General features: G+C 37.3%; 1 protein-coding gene across 3 annotated transcripts in view; it reads left to right on the forward strand.

Annotated features, from left to right (window-relative positions):
* Positions 1-19869, forward strand: part of kcnn3 (potassium intermediate/small conductance calcium-activated channel, subfamily N, member 3) — a 64215-nt gene that overhangs the window by 40833 nt on the left and 3513 nt on the right. For all 3 annotated transcript variants that reach the window (XM_079626000.1, XM_079625998.1, XM_079625999.1), the window contains 5 exons: positions 2968-3264; positions 6851-6972; positions 9115-9256; positions 14485-14595; positions 18143-18270. In XM_079626000.1, coding sequence (XP_079482126.1) covers positions 2968-3264; positions 6851-6972; positions 9115-9256; positions 14485-14595; positions 18143-18270 — 800 coding nt within the window. The remainder of the gene's footprint in view (positions 1-2967; positions 3265-6850; positions 6973-9114; positions 9257-14484; positions 14596-18142; positions 18271-19869) is intronic.

Consider the following 19869-nt stretch of genomic DNA (forward strand, 5'->3'; position numbering starts at 1 on the left):
TCCCGTATAATCATTTGCAGCCCCTTATGTGTGTGGGTGTGTGTGTGTGGATGTGTGTATGTCTCAGTGGGGAAAACCCTGCTTGCCTTCTGCTTATCAATTAAACAAACCTCGCCAATCTAACACTTACAATTAACATTAAACACATCTAACACCGCCAGCCAGCACAATTAGCTTCCCGTTCCGTCGTTAGGCTCTGCTGATATACCGCCTGACATGAAGTTGCATCGGGAGAGAGAACGAGAGAAAGAGAGAGAGTCATATAACTGTCAGGGCACATTATGCCAGCGGAATTCTGTTTGCTTATTGCTCTGTCTGTTTGGCGTTCCTTGGCAGGATAAAATGACTATCTGAGCGTGTTCTCATTGTGGGACTCATCAATCTGTTTCCCTCTCATTTTGCCTCCTGCGCTGCTTCTGAGAACACACTTTACTCATTCAGTTAGTCGAACGGCAGCTCTATTTATTAGTTGTTCTAATGAGGTAATCTGAATTATTAATTTGTAATTGAACTTTTTTGATTAAATGGATGATGAATTGCTGGTCTTAAGTTGTTAGGCAACATTCGTTTTTTCTCTTTTTATTCGCATGTAGCACGGCGTGACAAGCAATTTGTCTCTCAACACTTAAAGCAAAAAAGCTGTGCGATGCAACACAAGAACATTTTTATTTATCAGAGCTGTTTGGTCCTAAAATCAGGAGGAGACTTTTAAATTTTTTGGGCCTCTGGAAATTCTAATACGTTTTTTGAATAGCCCTTTTTGATTTATGAATGCATTTGTGATATTGAAATGATTGTTTATGAGTACTTTCTTGTTTCTTTCACTATACATTTTCACACAGACATGCCTCAAAAACTCATTATACATTTCTGAGGGAACACATGGCCCTGCTAATTCTCTTCTGGCTTTTTGAAGTGGAACAGGATTTTTGACCAATGAGATTTTACTTAAGTAATTTAGTTTTAAATAATTAAATAATATTTTTGGAAAGATACATTTTAGATACTATTTTGTTTGGCTCTAAAATCCAGAAGACAATTTGCATTTTTGATCCATGAGTTTCCTTTGGAATTTCTTTTTTTTAGCAACTTCACATTATGATTTATGTGTACTACGACCTAGGGTTAAGTCACAATAAAGAAAAAGAAAAAGCAGGAAAATGAGACATGACTCTCTGCCCAGTGCTCAGACTAAGAAAAAATAAAATAAATTCACATACAAAAAAACAAACAGCTATACGATAAATGTTTTATTAAGATGTTGAAAAAAATATATAAAGTTGAAAGCTTCAGAGAAACAAAATAAAGACCAGTTGGTGCATAAACTTCAGTGTGACCCACTGTCTAAAATGATCAAACAAAAAGCCATTATAAAAAAATAAAAAATATCTTCCCTCGAGAGATCAAAGAAAAATCCAATTGATTAACCTAAATACACTTTCAAAACAGAGAGAACGTTAGGACACCAACACTTCTTAAAATATATAACAGTCATATAACAATAACATTGTTGGTGGGGAGAAGTGTGACCGGCCTGAAGTCGCAGCAACTCCTTGAAGAGCGGAAGAGATGTTTTAAACCTGCCGCAATCAGTGCCATCCAATCCAATGAAGACCGGCAGAGCCATCAATCAGCTGGTTAAAGGATGCTACTCAGGACAAACAACACACACACACAAAACAAATTAAAAACAAGAACAAATGCATTATATGCTGTAAAAGAACACAAAAAACACACACATCCATAACAGTACTTTACTATTTTCTTCAACATTATATTACACATAGCCATACCTCAAATGAAAAATGTATTAGAAGTTCGTTAGATTCATTTTTGGATTTTAGCAGGATTCTGGATTTTATTTTTTTCTATCTGTAGATTTTTTTTACTCTTGTGTAAAACATTTATTTATTTATTTTAAATATATATATATACACACATAAAGTTTTTATGGGGGTTTGGTTTTATTTCTTTGTGTTATGTCACTGTCACAGGCAGCTAGTGGCTGTTGTGTTCCATTGAGCACTTCTTTACATTTTAAAGGGGTGGTAAAATGTCCTTTTCACAAGATGTAAAATAAATCTCTGATGTCCCCGGAGTGTGTATGTGAAGTTTTAACTCAAAATACCTCACAGATATTTTTTATATAGCATGTTAAAGTTGTCACTTTTTGAGGATTAGCAAAAACACACCGTTTAGTGTCTGGCCCTTTAAATGCAAATTAGCTGCTGCTCCCGTCCCGACACAGAGGGCGGGGTTTCACACACAAGTTAGCAGCTCTGATTACCTCACGCAGACACACTAAAATGGCAGAAACTGTTCTGCCTTTAATGTAAAACGGAGTCAGACAATGATGGAGAGACTCAAGAAGAAGTGACAACATGTAAAATGCAACAGGACGTCTCTGAATGGTTCGTTGATGAATTTATGTTGCTGATGTGGCATTAACTATCTTCAATTAGCATATTATGACATGATAATCTATAAATCGCTCGTATAGGAACTGTTGTGAGATTCACACAGAGGGACTTTCTATTGCATGTGAAAAGACAGATGCTAAAGTTTGAGCTGACTCACAAATGTGCTCGACTACAACAACTCTCCCTCTTCTCAACATGGACTGTGTTCCCGGGGGCGGGGTTTATGTACATTTTAGGGTTGGTGATGTCACTAACCCGTGAGGAATGTTGTGTAGTCCATACCAGTCATTTGTTGTAGTCCTTAAAAAACGATTTCTTTGAAAGCAAATATCTCCCTTTTGCCTTGAACTTTGAGCATTGTAACTTTGCAGATTTTGTTAATGCTCAAACAGCAACATTACACACTAACTAAAGTTAGAAAAGTGAAATCATACTCAACCACCCCTTTTATACAAATTTGATATCCATTATGCAAATTGAAACTTTGCCGGGAAACTCTGCTCAATTTGCATTGTTTAACATTCCCATTCTGACTTTTCCCCTTTAGCTCTTTGTCATTGACAATGGAGCGGACGACTGGCGGATCGCCATGACCATGGAGCGCGTGCTGCTCATCGCTCTGGAGCTGATCGTTTCGGCGGTTCACCCGGTGCCAGGGGACTTCAAGTTTATGTGGCGGGCACGGCTGGCCTTCTCCTACGCTCCCTCGCAGGCGGAGGCAGATCTAGACATGGTGCTGTCTGTACCCATGTTCCTTAGACTCTACCTCATCGCCAGAGTCATGCTGCTCCATAGCAAGCTCTTCACCGACGCCTCCTCCCGCAGCATAGGGGCACTCAACAAGGTCAGAGGTCAACCCAATGATTCAAAACTGAGAATTTAGGGTGTTAATTTTATGTGTAGCATTTGTTTCTCTGAGTGTGGTTTTCCTTTTCTTGCTGTTTACATTCGTTTGGCTAGTTAGAATGGTTTCAGTAGCCTCTGTTGGTTGATAGCAGTGTATTCTGACTAAATAACATATTTGCAAGTAACACATCGCCTGATTCCTGTTCGAAGGTCTCTTAAAAGCATGAAATCACATACTTCTGGAGGGTTCTGCGCTAACCAAGCAACTGCCATTGAGATGAATGGGAATGCTAACAGCTAGCTTTCTTCAGGTATTATAGACCAACTAGTCCAAACCTCATAAACTGGTCAGCTTTTCCCTTCCTGTCTGTGTTCAATGGCCCACTTGAGCCCATATTCAATAAACACATCCTCTTTATGTTTTAGTTCCCTTTAATGTGGACAGTCATGAGCATTGAGGCCTGTGGTTTTCTGAGCTGGATGAAGAAGTTTTGTGTGAATTTATGTGGTTTGTTCAGTCTCTTGAGAAAGACGAACATTTCAGCTTTACTGACAGTTTAAAGATTCTACATTTATTGGCTGGTTCACACTGACCCACAAAACAGCAACAGGGTTAAAGGGTTGGTTCTCCCAAAAATTTAAATTCTGTCAGTAATTACTCACCCTCATGTTGTTCCAACCCCATAAGACTTTCGTTCATATTCGGAACACAAATGAAGATATTTTTTATTAAAGATATCGTTAAAATAGTCCAAGTGACTACAGTGGTTCAACCTTAAGTTTATCAAGCGACGAGAATACTTTTTGTGCGCAAAACCCCCCCAAAATAACGACTTTATTCAACTATTATTTTTCTTCTCTGTGGGCCTCTGAGTGAGTTCACGTAGTTAACTATCCCTTTAAGGTGACAGATTAAAGAAAAAAAAAATATATTTATAATATTATTATTCGATCAATCTTAGTTTTATCAGACAAAATTTCTCAAAACCAATCGGGGGTTTAAACTGAATCTTGATTACAAGGTACATTTACAGGTATATTTGCCCTAAATAAACGACAGTATAAATTAGTTGAAAACATACAAACAGCAGCATTTAACTTAGTATTTCATTATAAAAAAAGGCAAAACGGCTGCAAATGCCCTTCGGCACAAAGAGAGACTTAAATCTGTGAATACCGTAGTTTCTTTTGGAACCGGTTGATTTACAGGCACCTTATGATTGAACTGATTCACTAAAACGAATCAAACCAATGCAGAGGACCTGGTTTTGATTATCAATTAATTGGGCTCAGCTGTAATGCTTAGTTTATGGTACAAAACAATGTGACATAAAATATGACATTGTTATTCTATGCTGCTACTTATTGGAAAAAGTGGCTTGTTAATGGAAAAGCTACATTATTTTAACAGCTAAGCTGCTGTCATGCATGCTACTAAAAGTAATTTACTTAGTTACTCCCCTGGATCCAACTAAACCCACTTGCTATTTGGTGTGTGTGTGTTGTTGGTATTTGTTGGGTCAGAGTGAACTAGCATTAAGACGAACCGTATTTTGAAGGTCAGTGTTGGACAGGAGCTTAATCTAATTGTTTTTGCATTGTTAGGATGCAGCATCTCAGCTCGGTGTCAGTTGATGTGACTGATGAATATTCTGCTGTAATGGATTTTATGATTGATGGCTGTGTGTTTTTCAAGCAGGTTTATCTCTGCTCCCCTTTAGATGGCTGATTAATGTCTCTGAATATTGTGTATCTCTTCAGCTTTGTGCTTAAGAGAGGTTGAAGATTGACTGCCGTGGCTGTCAAGTGTTTGATAGTTCAAAGTTTGAGTTTTGTCCTTCGGTGCCATTGTAATAATCCAAAACAGGTGAAAAGAGTCCCGATGTACTTTAATTTGAATGGCTGATTGGAGAGGGTAATCACTTTGTCCTTTGAGAGAAGCTCTTGTTTCAAAGAGATGTAAATGCTAATTCTCTTTCCTCTCATGTGCTGTTTTATCATTAATGATCGTGTGGCCCATCTTAGCTCGGAGATCTCCGCCTTCCCTCTGGAGAGCTACCCTTTATCTGACTTTTCAGAAACACAGATCAATAATAATAATGACGATGATGAACATTGTTTTCAATAAAGTATAGCCTAGATGAATTTGAGTACAAACAAACAATGGCAACAATGCTTTGCATTAGAATCAATCTGAGCTGAAAATGAAAACATCGAAGGGCTTCTTGTAAATTTCTGTCAGGACACAGTATTTCACATAAATTATGATATTTCAGGTCACAGTCTTTACTTTTGAACAAAGACACTGAACATCCTTTGATCTAAAACAGCTGTTTTAACTTCCTAGTGCAACCGGTGGGACAAATATAAGGTCAAACATGATCTTTTGATGGTCTTAATATGAATAAGACTACCATATGGACTATTTGGACCCATCTCAGCACCACAGCAGCTTGTTTTTGAGAGAAAATGCATATACAAACATTAAATACAATGCAAGGATATATCTATTTGGGGGGGGGGGGGGGGGGGGGTCTGTGCTAAAGATATATACTGTTTAGTTTTAGTACTGAGATATACTGTTTAGTTTGATCAATTTCAAATATTCATGTAGATCTGTATATATATATAATATTTAAAAACAAAATTCAGCCATTACTCCAATCTTCAGTGTCACATGATCCTTCAGAAATCATTCTAATACGCTGATTTGTTATCAATGTTGGAAACAGTTGTGCTGCTTAATGTTTTTTTATAACCGATAATACTTTTTTCAGGATTCTTTGATGAATAAAAAGAACAGAATTTTTTTTAATATAGAAATCTTTTGTAACAATATACACTACCGTTCAAATGTTTTGGGGTCAATAATGTTTTTTTTTAAAAGAAATTAATACTTTTATTCATCAAGGATAGTAAAGATTTATATTGTTAGAAAATATTAATATTTTGAATAAATGCTGTTCTTTTAAACTTTTTATTCATCAATGAATCCTGAAAAAAGTATAACGGTTACCAAAAAATATTAGACAGCACAACTGTTTCCAACATCGATAATAACCGAGTATCAAATCAGCATATTAAAATGATTTCTGAAGGATCATGTGACACTAAAGACTGGAGTAATGATGATGAAAATTCTGCTTTGCATCGCATTAATAAATGATATTTTAATATACTTTCAAATATAATTTATTTATGTGATGCAAAGCAGAATTTTCTTTATTGTGAAATAATTGTAAAAAAAAATTGAAATATTATTACAATCCATTATTTTAAATTGTAATAAAATTTCACAATATTACTGTTTTTTTTCTGTGTTGTTGATCAAATAAATGCAGGCTTGATGAGACTTCTTCCAAAAACAATAAAATAGTAATTTTTCCAAACTTTTGACCGGTACTGTATATATATATATATATATATATATATATATTCATGATATAAGCCTTAACTGATCATTAGAAGCTGCTCATATTCATCAGGTAAAACTTCTTCCAGCTTGTTGCTTGTGCAACTTCATCTACGGTACGGTAAAATCCAGACTGAAATTAATCACATGACTGGTTGTTTTTCTCTTTCAGGTGCACTTTAACACACGGTTTGTGATGAAGACCCTGATGACCATATGCCCAGGCACGGTGCTGCTAGTCTTCAGCATCTCCCTGTGGATCATCGCTGCCTGGACCGTAAGAGTGTGTGAGAGGTGAGAGAGAGAACGAGCGTGAGGAAGAATGAACAAATGAATCATTGTGTTTGGAACTGCGCCATTGTGTCTAGACGCTGTCAAGTTTCTAATGCTTAATGAGGACTCACCTGAATCCCCACGCTTGAGGTGTGCGAACACTCGTACTTTCACGTCTGCTGTTCTGAGAGAGACCACAGAGAAAGAGACAGAAAAGGAGCACTTTCACTCACACCCTTGTTTCTGAAACCCGAGACCTGTCTATCTAAACCGCTTTCCCCTTTTTCCAGACACATATGCACTCCGGGTAACAGCCAATCGCGACGTGCATCAACAGATTTCCCATGTTGCATCTTAAAAGGGTCGCGGGATAAACTAGGCCCTCAGGCCAGTGAGTGGGTGTTTCTGACTCTGCCAGGCGTGTTGTCATAGTTACAAACTCTGGATGTGTGTTAGTCTCGGGGTATACGCTTTAGAATATTGAGGGTTCCCCCGGATTGGGGACATGAGGTTTGATGATTGTTTTGATAGCGGTAGGCTCGAGCAGCACGATATGAGCGACAGTTCGCGCTTTGCCACATGTGATCAGGGCAGATTCGTTGTGAGATGAGCCTACAGGGATCTGGTCTATTTATATGCACTGCACTCAAAGTCATCATGTTAAAGGCCCTTTCCAGAGGAGGAGTCTCCCTGCAGGCTGTATGCTGCTCTTACTCAGTCCGGCATGCACACAGTGGGCTTTAGACCTCCCCCTGACTGGATGAACTTGTTTCGTAAACTATATTCTCGGGAAGTTGCTATGATGCCTTAAGAGGACTTAAAGAAACTGATGCTACTGTACAAATAATAAAAAAGGCTTTGATTTTCTTCTGTTGCAGTCAACATGAAATTGGTTTTATTTATGTTCTTAATACATATTATAGGTCTTATTCTGCTCAATTCATTAGTTCAAGTTAGTAAACAATAAATCACATTATCACATTTATATATTTATTGATCAGTTTTTGGGTTTCCTGGGAATCAAACCTACAGTACGACCTTGGTGTTGTTAGTGTCATATTGGGCTTCAGGGAGTCTTTAATACGCCTGCTCTCTCTTTCAAAGTGCTCTGTAGAGAATTTGTGAAAGAATATATTTTTCAAAATGGAAAATATTTGTATTCATCAAAATAGCCTGAAATGTCATACCTTTTTATAAAGGTTCTGTATGCAATTTTTCTTTTTGCAAAATTATTTGCAGAGATTCAGGAAACATGCTCAGTTCAAATACTTGTTTCTCTGAAAAAAACAATGCCACAGCCAGTTATTTTTCTCTGAAATGTGCGTTCCGTGTCGGAATGTCTGTTTTGTTTTGGTCTGTGGGATTCCGCACACTCCCAATTTTTTCCAATAGTAGCCTAATTTGAACACCTCCGGTCAGTTGGCAGAAAACCCAGCGTATTGCAGCCATGGAATCCAGCAAATGAACTGGGACACACACAGATCGCAAATTTGACCTGACCTAAAAAGCCTTGGCAATAAAAAAAATGAAAGAAAAAAAACCCGTGTACATTAGCTGATCAACTTACGATTGTACTTGTTCATGTTGTGTCTCCTTAAAGGTCCGTTCAGAACTATAACTATAAAGATATAATTTTAAAAATCATTTTCAATATTAAAGAATAGCAGGGAGCGTTTGAAACAACACTCCAATATTTTGCATTTGGACTGCAGTACCCATTTCAACCGCTAACTGTCAGCATTACATACTGCACCTTTAATCTTGTTACCTTGACTGAACGCGTAGATACAAGTAGGATGAAGATATATATTTTTTTTATTGTTTTTGTATTGGTTTGCCATTATTGAGATGTTCTCAGGGAGGATTCTTTTTTTTTGCATCAAAGGTATTACAAACATTTAAGAACCTTCTCAAAGTTTCTTGACAGGCCTCTGGGCAAACACTTAGACTTTCTAGAATTTCCTTCAAAGTGCTTTGCAGATCAGATTAAGGGATGGAAACGGTTGAAATAATTTAATGCGAAAACTTTGATGTGATATTTGTGCCTATTTCACATCCAGTTATTGCTTCGCCATACCTTCCACAGCCAGAACCTTGTTCGAAGTTGCTTTCAAAAATCAAATCTTTCCAGACTGAACCGCTGCTTCTTTATTTCTCTCTCAGGTACCATGATGCTCAGGATGTGACCAGTAATTTTTTGGGCGCCATGTGGCTCATCTCCATCACCTTCCTCTCCATTGGATATGGAGACATGGTGCCTCACACCTACTGTGGCAAGGGAGTGTGTTTGCTCACAGGAATTATGGTACAAACACACACACACACACGCAAATATCATAGAGGTTTCACACCCACAGTGGCAGGGGACCGTCTAAAGTTATGTTTTCTTTCTCGTTATCTTATTTCTAGAAATCCAAACATGTACATCAGCCATGTCTGTTAGCAAACACCAGGACGCACCATCTCACAAACATCCAGTGTTTTTAGGACGAATCCTCTTGTGTATTCTGGGATGGCACATTTGTTTTTTAGGCTGTTTTAGGACTGCCATTGTTCTTCCTGATAACGTTATGATGGCGATAGCTTAATGTAAACCCCAGGTATTTCTTGTTATAATCCCGAGCCTTTATCGGGATTCTCGGATGTCTCTGTGCTTGAGGAATGCTTGACAGGTGGTGTAGAGCAATGGTTTAGCAGTGTGTTTATTTTGATATTGAGTTTGCAGATGTAAATATCTGTTAGTAAAGGTCGCTTTCTCTCGTTTCATTCTACTCTCTGTTGTTCTGTTTGGAGTATTTGTTCTTCCTGTTCACATGCTGTCAGTTTCTGTGTCTCTAAATATCCTACCAGAGAGACTACAGAGGAGAAGCGTGGTTTTCATGGAGTTGCACCACATGACATTTAATTAAAAAAACTGAACTAAGTTTGTCAAATTATCTTTTGATTTGAATGTTTTTATAAAATATAGCCAAGCTGCTTAATAATGATTTTTTTTTCTACCATAATATTTCTTCATTATGATATCAGGACAATTGTATCATCTTTTTGGCTCAATGCTCCCCAAAATGAATTTTAATTAAAAACCTGCTTATCATAGAACAGGTATTCAAGTCATAGGATGTGTGAACCGCATTATGTTTTGAATATTTATTAGATCTGGCCAAAAAAAAAAAGTAATTGTCCCAGATAATACTGATATACTCCCACAGTCTGATGTTTCAAACTGTTTGTGTTCCTTGTGTGTGTGTGTTTTTAAATATTTTTTATATGAGCTGCTGAAGAGATGAAATGCTACAGAATAGGAATTCTAGAAGGAGAGAGAGAAAGAGTGTTGGATGTGATTTCTTTTACTATTGAGAGTGATTGTAATGACTTTCTATAGGCAGAATTATGGGACTTGTTGCTATGACAACATAGAAGGCCAACTCTGTTAGACTGTACCACTGCCCTGCGGAAACGGGAGTGTTTGGGCAGGGCTTTAGTTTGCCAGTCGCTTGGTGCAGCTCAAGGATTTGGGGATGCAACAAGCACCTGTCTATCCTGACTGCAAATGTAGATGTGGAATCGAGGGCATTATATATGGTCATAGCGTCTTGAAAAACTTGTTCCATCATTCAAACACCAGCTTAAGGATAAATGATTGTTATAGTTGAGTATTAGCCTTTTTCTCGCTTCATAACAGTGAAGATTCTGTGTTTTTAACCGGAGCTCTAACACAATGGTCCGGTTTCACAAACAGGGCTTAGATTAAGCCAGGATTAGGCCTTAGTTCAATTAGGGCGTTTAAGTAGCTTTTATTAACATGTTTTAGAAAAAAATATTAAAATGTTACAATGTACAGAACAATGTTACTGACATATTGTCAGATACATCAGTGCAAATTGCTTTCAGTTAAAACAGCTCAAATATGTATTTTAGTCTGGGACTAGGTTTAAGACTTGTCTGTGAAACCGGGGGATATATTTTGGTCTGAGGGCAGGTGTTTTTTCTTATTTTCTCATGATATAACTGTCAGATCTGGAAAGAGTCTAAATATAAACTGCAATGGAGTATGTTAGCAGAAAAGTTGATCATTCTGACACTCTTTTGTCACTTTCAGAGATTTTTTTTTAATGTTTTTTTTTTGTCTGGGAATAGTTTTATACAAGCTGCCATACACGGAAATACATGGAAACACACATACACATTTTGACAATGTCCTAGGTTTTTTTCCCCCATGGATGGTCGTCATGTTTTATTAAGTGGTGACTATGGGCAACAAAAGTGCTTCTTGAAAATGGCCTTTTTCCTTTTATTTTTACGTCTGGCTCTAGAGTATTTTTGGGTTGTACGTTTCTCTTCCGTATGTCCTACAAGTGGGTCTAAAAACATTCCATTAGTGTCTCCACATACACATATATGCCCCATACACAGTCATAGGAAGCACACACACTTTCATTAGTCACTTTTTAATTCCATTTCATTTCTTATTAGTAGTTCTCCGACCTCATTAACACTTCCTCTCCTCTTCTCGTCACTTTACACTCCATCTTTTTTTTCCCAGACCTCTTTCTGCGTTAAACTATTGTGTTCCTCTCTTCTTAATCAGAAATTGTATTCCTGTCTACCGCACTCCACTTCTTTATCTCTAAATGGGTTTATTTCCTCATTTTCAGTCTTTTTTCCTCTGTGTACCTCTACTACTTCGGTGTAGTCATTGATATCTTTAGTTTACACGTTTGTGATGTGCAAATGGGAGTAAACCTTTGTGTGTGTGTTTTTTTTGTTTTTTTTTGTTTTTTGTATCATCATAGTCTCTCCAGTGATGTCTACACTGTTAATGTTTCCTAGTCTATTTCAGTACATGGATGAATCTCAAGAATCTCAGGTCAGGGTCATATTTCTTCCCAGTATCAAAATTTTTTTTAAATGTAAATTATATGAAATTATATTGGATTACTCTGATTAAATTCACATTATTTTTATACAGTAATGACAATCATACTCATTATCATACTGTTTTTTTATCAGAATAAATTGGGAAAAGGCATACAACAATGTAAATACTTAAAAATATTATTTTGTTTGGATATCTTGAATGAGAGAACCACATCATGATTTATTCAAAAGTTTGGGGTCAGGAAGATTTTTTTTAACAAATACTTTTACTTAGGCTAAAAAGGCAATTAAAGTTAAATGTATAATGTTACAAAATAAATTATATTTGAAATAAAATCTGTTCTTTTCTATTCATCAGAGAATCCTGAAAAAAATATTATCTTCCACAAAAATATTAAGCAGCACAACTGTTTTCAACATTGATAATAATAATAATAATAATAATAATAAATGTTTCTTTAGCATCAAATCAGCATATTATAATGACTTCTGAAGGATCATGTGACACTGAAGACTGGAGTAATGATGCTAAAATTTCAGCTTTGCCATCACAGGAATAAATTATATTTTAAAATATATTTATCAAATCAAAACTGCCTGGGTGAGCATAAGGGACTTATTAACACATAGTGCTAATTTGTCAACTATTTTTTTATTTAGTCTTAGTCTCAGTCCTGTGTCAGTGTACTTTTAGTTTTTATCATATGTAGTACTAGCCAGCCTTGTCCTGTTTTTGTTTAGTCAAGTTTTAGACAGCTAAATGTCTGGTCATTAGTCTAGTTTTAGTCAATGAAAACTTAGTCACATTTTTGTCATGCTGCATAATGGTTAAATTGATAATCATGATTATTTTGCTCAAAATTATAATCATAACGATTGTCGTCATTTTAGACAATTATTTGCATATTTCATCAAAATTATTGCACTTTCACCTATAAGCACAAATCAAGAGAATGCCAATTCATACGCATGGTTTATTTCACATCATCTAGTTTCCTGATTTTTTAGTGGCTATTTATCATATAAATTAACACACTCTCTACATTACGAAAGCTGGTAAAACAAGAAACTTCCCTCAAAGATTAAAGCAGTGAAATTCCTAATTCCAAATTCCATTAATGTTTTTCGACAGAAAAAAAAAAATCACAATCGCAAACAGTGTAGTCGAGATCCATGTTTAGATTAATTACGACTTTGCAGTTCAGATTTCACCAAACAAGAACTGTGGAACCAAGTGTGCCGCACAATTCCTGAAAAGTGAAGCCAGAGCATTTCGATCATCCCCCTAGTGGCTGGCTTCAATACAGGTCTTAAACTCCACCCTCTCCATGTAATAGAATGGGACACGAGCCAAACTAAAAAATCCAATTACATTTCAAAAAATGTTTTTCCAAAGATGGTTTCTGTCATTTTAGCCAGTTCTTATCACGCAGACGTATGTTCAAGTTTTAAATTTTTCCAATAAGTTTGGTTTTAGTTAGTTATTTGATGCCAAAAAACGGGGTGTAACATTGACAGTGTGCTTACGATTGAGTCTGTGAGAGCGGGAGTGTGGGCGGGACCTTGGTAACGCGGCTCCACCTCAGGATCACTACTGCGCAGGCTCAAGCTCCGAACGACGTAAACCACCATTACTGGGACATTTTGGCTTCTTTTTTTTATAGTGGAAGGAAGCAGAGAAACGCTGCCCATCTTTTTTTACAGTCTATGTTTGGAACGCAGCAAAATCAGAAACTTCTTCGCTTGAGCTTGCGTTTCCTGTTACTCACATTTGCATGTGTTTGAATGCAAGTCAGTGGAAGGAAAAGTGTAATGTGACCGCACCTTTAGTCGTGAAAAAAAAGGGCCGTCGACGAACATTTTTCGTCATAGTTTTCGGTAATGAAATTAACTTAATTAAATTGTCAAAGCTGCTCTTTTCCATTAAAATGAAAACACCCTTGATTGTCAGCAGTCAGTAGCGCTTGGTTTATATTAGTGTTTATTATATTAGTGTATATCCTCATGGGGACTTTTTTTTGTCCCCATGAGGAAAACAGCTTATAAATCATACTAAATTAAGTGTTTTGAAAATGTAAAAATGCAGAAAGTTCTCTGTGAGGGGTAGGGGATAGGATAGGATACAGTTTGTACAGCATAAAAATCATCACGTCTACAGAAAGTCCCCATAAAACATGGAAACCTGTGTGTGTCAAGATTTGAAAGTGGTCAACATTTACACGGAATAAAAAAACTGTACCACTAGAAGCAGTTTTTTTTTTCCTTTGGTCATGCCTGGACTCCTCTAGGGCACCAAGGAAACAGAACTGCCACTGGTTCCCCTTTAAAGAAATAGATGCATGACGCCACCGCATGTAACACTGCAAAAATCCTAATAATGCTAAAACTGTTTTCATTTTCCTAAACACTTCAAAACACTTCACATCCACTCTTTGCATTTTTTTTCCATATTTTTTTTCTAATGCTCTCATGAACTGGAGTTAAATGTTTCCCTGGCCCGTCCATGGATCTCCTTTTATTATCAATCATCATTTACTGCATTATCAGTCATGTTTCCCTGTTTCTCCATGTGATCTCTGCTAATGATACAAGTATGAAGTATTTTTATGCTTCTGTGTGATTTCACACCTTGACCTCATCTCTTGTCTCTCACAGGGAGCAGGTTGCACTGCATTGGTTGTTGCCGTGGTAGCCAGGAAGCTTGAGCTGACAAAGGCGGAGAAGCATGTGCACAACTTTATGATGGACACACAGCTAACCAAACGGGTAAACACACTCACACACGCTTCAATAAATGGACACGTAGGCTGACAGCTTTATATTCAGAGAACCATACATTTACCAGTTTTCTTTCTACGTAGGTCCTTTTCAATTTTTCATGCACTTGAAAGACTCAGAAATAGCTCCCTGTATCAAATATGTATCAACATCATGGCTGACATCAGTGACTAGAAGGCTGCTGATCAATAATTGCAACACACAGATAAAAAAAAAATCACTTTAGCTGTGGAGTGCTTCTTCAAATGAGCAGCTAAAGTAAATGCCGTCCTCAAGTGAAGGGAGTAAGAGCCTCTTTTTTTTAAAGTTTATTACCTCAAGCTTACTCAATTGCCTCAGCTTAACAGGCTGTTGGGGGACAAGAGAAAGAGAGATTGATAAATGCTGTAGAGTCACCGCGCCGATCATCCTCATGCATTGAATTTGCCGCTACTATGGTTACAAACCTCTCCAAAAAGCAGAAAAATGTTCTCGCCACTTTGACCTCACGAACATGTTGCCGTGGAGACACAGTAACAAAAGGTTTACCTTCAACTGGGTGGAAGGGTGCGGGTTGTTCCTCCGTTTTCCCATCAGGTAAAACTGACAGCGCAGTGAAGATGGACATGGTTTCTCAGGGTAGAATTATTTATCACAAACTATCCTTGAATAGAAATGCTAATGTGATCTTTCTAAAGTATTCCAGTTTTCTAATCACGTCGGTACCATTTTCACAATTTTTCATAAGTGGTAAATAAACTCTTCTGAACTGATTACACTTGTAACAGCCAATCTTCAGTAATTAATGTGCATTCATGAGGGTTGTAAATGTTTTCTTTCATGCTATTATTGTTTTTAAAGGTTACTGTGTGATGAACACAACAGAATGATCATTTTTAACTACCTGTTTATTCAGTAAACTCTTAAAACAAATGCTCTTTATTGGTATCTAGTTCCATGATGATCCTTTAATATCCAAAAGATATTTCGTCTCTTAGCTCTCCTTTTTGCTCTTTCTATCTCATGACTTCCACCTGTTATCACGAACTCCACGACACACAACAAAACTACAGCTCCGATCACGGATGTTGACGTTGTTGAATGCTGCGCTCAAATTACATCGCTGTTGGCCGACTTAAGTCACTTCAGTTCCAACAGGCGGTGTGAATGCAACCAGGAAAATGGCCCTATGGGAACATGTAGTTCTTGTGGAACCACCCTGGTGGCTAGTTTCTATAATTAAATTCCTATAACTACCCTGGTGCAAAAGCCCCTAATGGTTCCACAAAGAACTTTTATCGCCCAGTGAACCTTTCTATTGCACAAAAGGTTATTTATAGTGGAAAAAAAGGTTCTTTACATTTCTAAATGTTGTTCACACTAAAATCTTTGTTGATCTTGGAACAACATTCCAATCAACCAATCAGATTTGAAGGATATTTACAGTTTATGTCAAGTTTAGGCTTACAACCAGGGTTAGATGTTTCTACATCACTGTTGATTCACCTATGATTTTCCTCTGATTCTAGGGACAACTTTTTAGGGATAAGGTTAGGTTTAGGGCTGGGGATATGGTTAGGACAAATTTTTCAGAGAGCAATGTTGTTCCTGGATCAACAAAATATGTTTGATCCAGGAACATGTCTTACTTGGCAAAATCACAGTGACATGGGATCATCCCCATTAGTTCCTATAAGCCCGCATAGTGCATATCTTTTGTATTTGGAAAAATGTTCAGATTGAATTGACAGTTGTAGCTTGAGGTGAGCTAGTCTGGCAGCTGTTATAATGGTGGCTTCAGTTTACCACATATTAAACAATGATGGCCCAGACTTCATTACAGTTACCTGCCCTTTCCCTCCCCCTCTCTGACGTCCACTCAACTGCTTCGACCTCTCTGACAGTCTCTCTCTCACTCTCTGTCTCTTGCTCCATCTTGTCTTTGTTTAATTGTACAGTGCCTAGTTGTGACTACCATGTGAAAAAATGCTATATGGCAATACTACTGTAAGAATGAGGGCATTTTAAGATCTAGTTTGTATACTTAGGAGATATACAGGGGCTGTTATGATCTAGGCCTATATTATTTTATGTGTAATAGCAGTATTTATAATCACTGTAATACTGCTTAATTGTCATTTGGATTCCAGATTCCAGAAAACTCCACTTGTAGACAACTATGAGCATCCCTGCCTAAATTATATCTGGTATCATCGTTATCCCTCTCTTGTTCTCTAACTTGCCCTGTCTTTGGCTCTTTTCATAATGAGACCTGCATTGAAGTTGGAGCAGTGCTCCTACTCTTGTATTATTAAATACACTGACCACTGTTAATTAATCAGAGCTGTGCGGTGCTAAAAAAAAAAAGAGCCTGGTGCTGCCCTATGTGTGGAGGAATACTGTCAAATCTGGAGCTTATTAAAAACGGGAAGGTTCTATCATCCCTCCGTTGCCCAAAGAGGATGTAATTGTTCTTTCCATCGAAGTGGCGCCCCTTTGAAGTCTCCTCATTCATTTTTCTTCTGCAGATTTTCTTATTCAATTTTGTCCTTTATTTGCTCTCCCTTTTCTGGTGCCATATGTGAGATTAAAAGAGTATTTGTGGCTTCAAGACCTCACAAATGAATCTTTCGATGCACCAGGAGGTCTTCAAGAGTCGAGAGTTTCAAATATTAAAACCCGCAATCCTGTTTAACCAGGCGCCAAATGAGCTAGCATAGCTCTGCGCTGTCTTTAAATGGGTGTATGTGGATCAATTGCTAAAAATGCAGGCCGAGTGTGCAAATAAATGCTGTGATTGTCTTCAGAAATACCGGTCAAGTTACATTGTAATAATACTTACTCATGAATTTTGAAGTCATGAAGTTTTCATTTATGCAAAGGGAGGTTTGTCTTACTGCAATTGGATGTGGAGTTTGCCCAGAGCAGAACCATACCGCCAACTCTAACTGAATGCATTATCACTTAATAAAATATACATTTGACGATAGTGGTCCTGACTGAAAAATTGGTAAGGTAACTCTCACCTTACACTCATTGTTTTAATCAGAATACATCACAACCAGTCGGGTGGTCACACATGATCTTGCCGTTTAAAATATTTTTAACACATTCAAAGCTTAAATCAGATCCAAAAAATTCCATATACGCAGATGACCGCAACTCCACGCAACTGCCTTACTACTCCCCATTGGAAATGAATGACTTCCAGTCTGTTATTTTTGGGGGATATTTAAAAGATGGCTTTACTTCACTGCTATTGTCCTTCAAAACTTTGCCACAAAGATAGCTATAAATATACGGATTTAGAGACGACTCTCTTATTGGACATCACTGGTCTGCAGCCAGAATAGTGAATTGACCAGATGACAGAATTATGGGCTACAATGTCTTTTGTCAAGTCACTCTGGAATATCTCCCAAAAAGACCTTTAATTTGGCAGATGTTTGGGGTTGTGTGCGTGTATTGGCAAAGCAGAGCTTATACTTGTCAATACTCTCTCCTGAGGTGCTTTTCCTGTTGCTAATATTGTTGTTATGGCGACATGTTCCCTCAGATAAAGAACGCAGCAGCGAATGTTCTACGAGAGACTTGGTTGATATACAAGCACACCAAGCTGATGAAGAAAATTGACCACTCCCGTGTACGCAAGCATCAGAGGAAGTTCCTTCAAGCCATTCACCAGTGAGAAAAACAGCCTCCCTTCACAGACACCACAATTTCACTTAAGCCATCATGCAGTTTTTACTTTAAACACACACAGATGGACCGATAAACAACAAAAGTACTTAGTGAGCTTTAGCGATGTACGCTAAAACCGCACAAAAAGCATTTGGAGTGCTTCACATTTGGGCTGAGTGGCCAGTTGTGTGATAAGTGTGATTGTGGCAGTTAACATGTCTGACCTGCCCATGGACATGGCATGACAAACATACATGAATGTCAGCTTTTTCTGATAATGGTTAGCTGTAAGAGCTAATTTATCAATCTTCATGCTTTTTTAAAAATCTGTGTACAAGTGTAGTGATGGTTTTCTGTACCATTCATCTCTTCAGAGACCTGTTTAGAAACCGGTGTAGAAACGTGAAACTTATTCAATACTTACTTCAATATTTTGTATCATCCAAATACCAATTTATTGACATTTTAGTATTTTCTGGCCTTATAAATGATCTCGCTTGACCATCCATATAGCAAACATTGTAAAGGGCCATTCACACGAACACGGATAATTATGATCGTTCTTATTCGATGAGAACAGTGAAGTAAACAGCCATAACTATAACTATATATATATATATATTGTTGGAATTACTTTCAGAATTTTTATTTTTAGCTGATGAATGATATACATAATGACAGCCAATCAGAATATGGCTTTAAAGTGATTGAGTATTTAAAGAGGCAGACATTAAAACTGCAGTGCGGACTTATAATAAACAGAACATTATTATCTATTGGTGTATAGAAACTTTGCACTCCACTGTTTGAAACATGGTTATTGCATTTTTAGTGCTGCAATTAAAATTAGTAAATAAAATGATTAAAACAACGGCTTAAAAGGGATAGTTCACCCAAAAATGAATCAATTACTCATCATTCATCAATTACTCATCGTGATGTCGTCCCAAACTTGTATGACTGTTTCATTTATGGGTTACATATCCCTTTAAGACCAATCAGAAGCCTCTGTCAAATGGTTGTTTTGGCAGTGGACTGGAAGAATACACAAGTGCTAATGCTAATATGGCTAGAGCACTCTTGCCTTTTAGCAAATTAGTTAGAACTACTGAGAAAATGTTACGTCACCTAATTCAAATTCATAAGCCAGTCCAATTTGGTGATAACATGCCCCTCTGACTTTTCAGATTGTCGTAATCCTTCTGATGCGACCATGTTTCTTATTCGTTTGGCCAAACTGACTGCTGTATCAGCTTCTTTGACTGTTAGCTCGCTATGGCTAATGCTATTCTCTGTCTCTGTGTGGGTGCCCACCACACACATACTCATCATTTTAAGAGCTCTAATCCTCCTGTCACTGTTTTGTTGTGGCCCTGGCCGCCAATTTTAAGAGCTCCTTTCAAACCAAAGCCTTTCTTTTAAAGAAATCCTACACTTATGGGATCCTTTTAAGTCTGAAGCTTTTATGATTTGCGCCGTAATTGCGTATTCATCTTGGGGGATTCTCATCAACAACAAACAAATGAAGAAAACAAGCTGATTAAGTTAATTAGCTAGTTGAGGTTTACAACTGAGGGCCATTGGTGCTAGTGAGATTAGGAG

The sequence above is a fragment of the Phoxinus phoxinus genome, assembly GCF_949152265.1.
Source record: "Phoxinus phoxinus genome assembly, chromosome: 10".
NCBI classification, from domain to species: domain Eukaryota; kingdom Metazoa; phylum Chordata; class Actinopteri; order Cypriniformes; family Leuciscidae; genus Phoxinus; species Phoxinus phoxinus.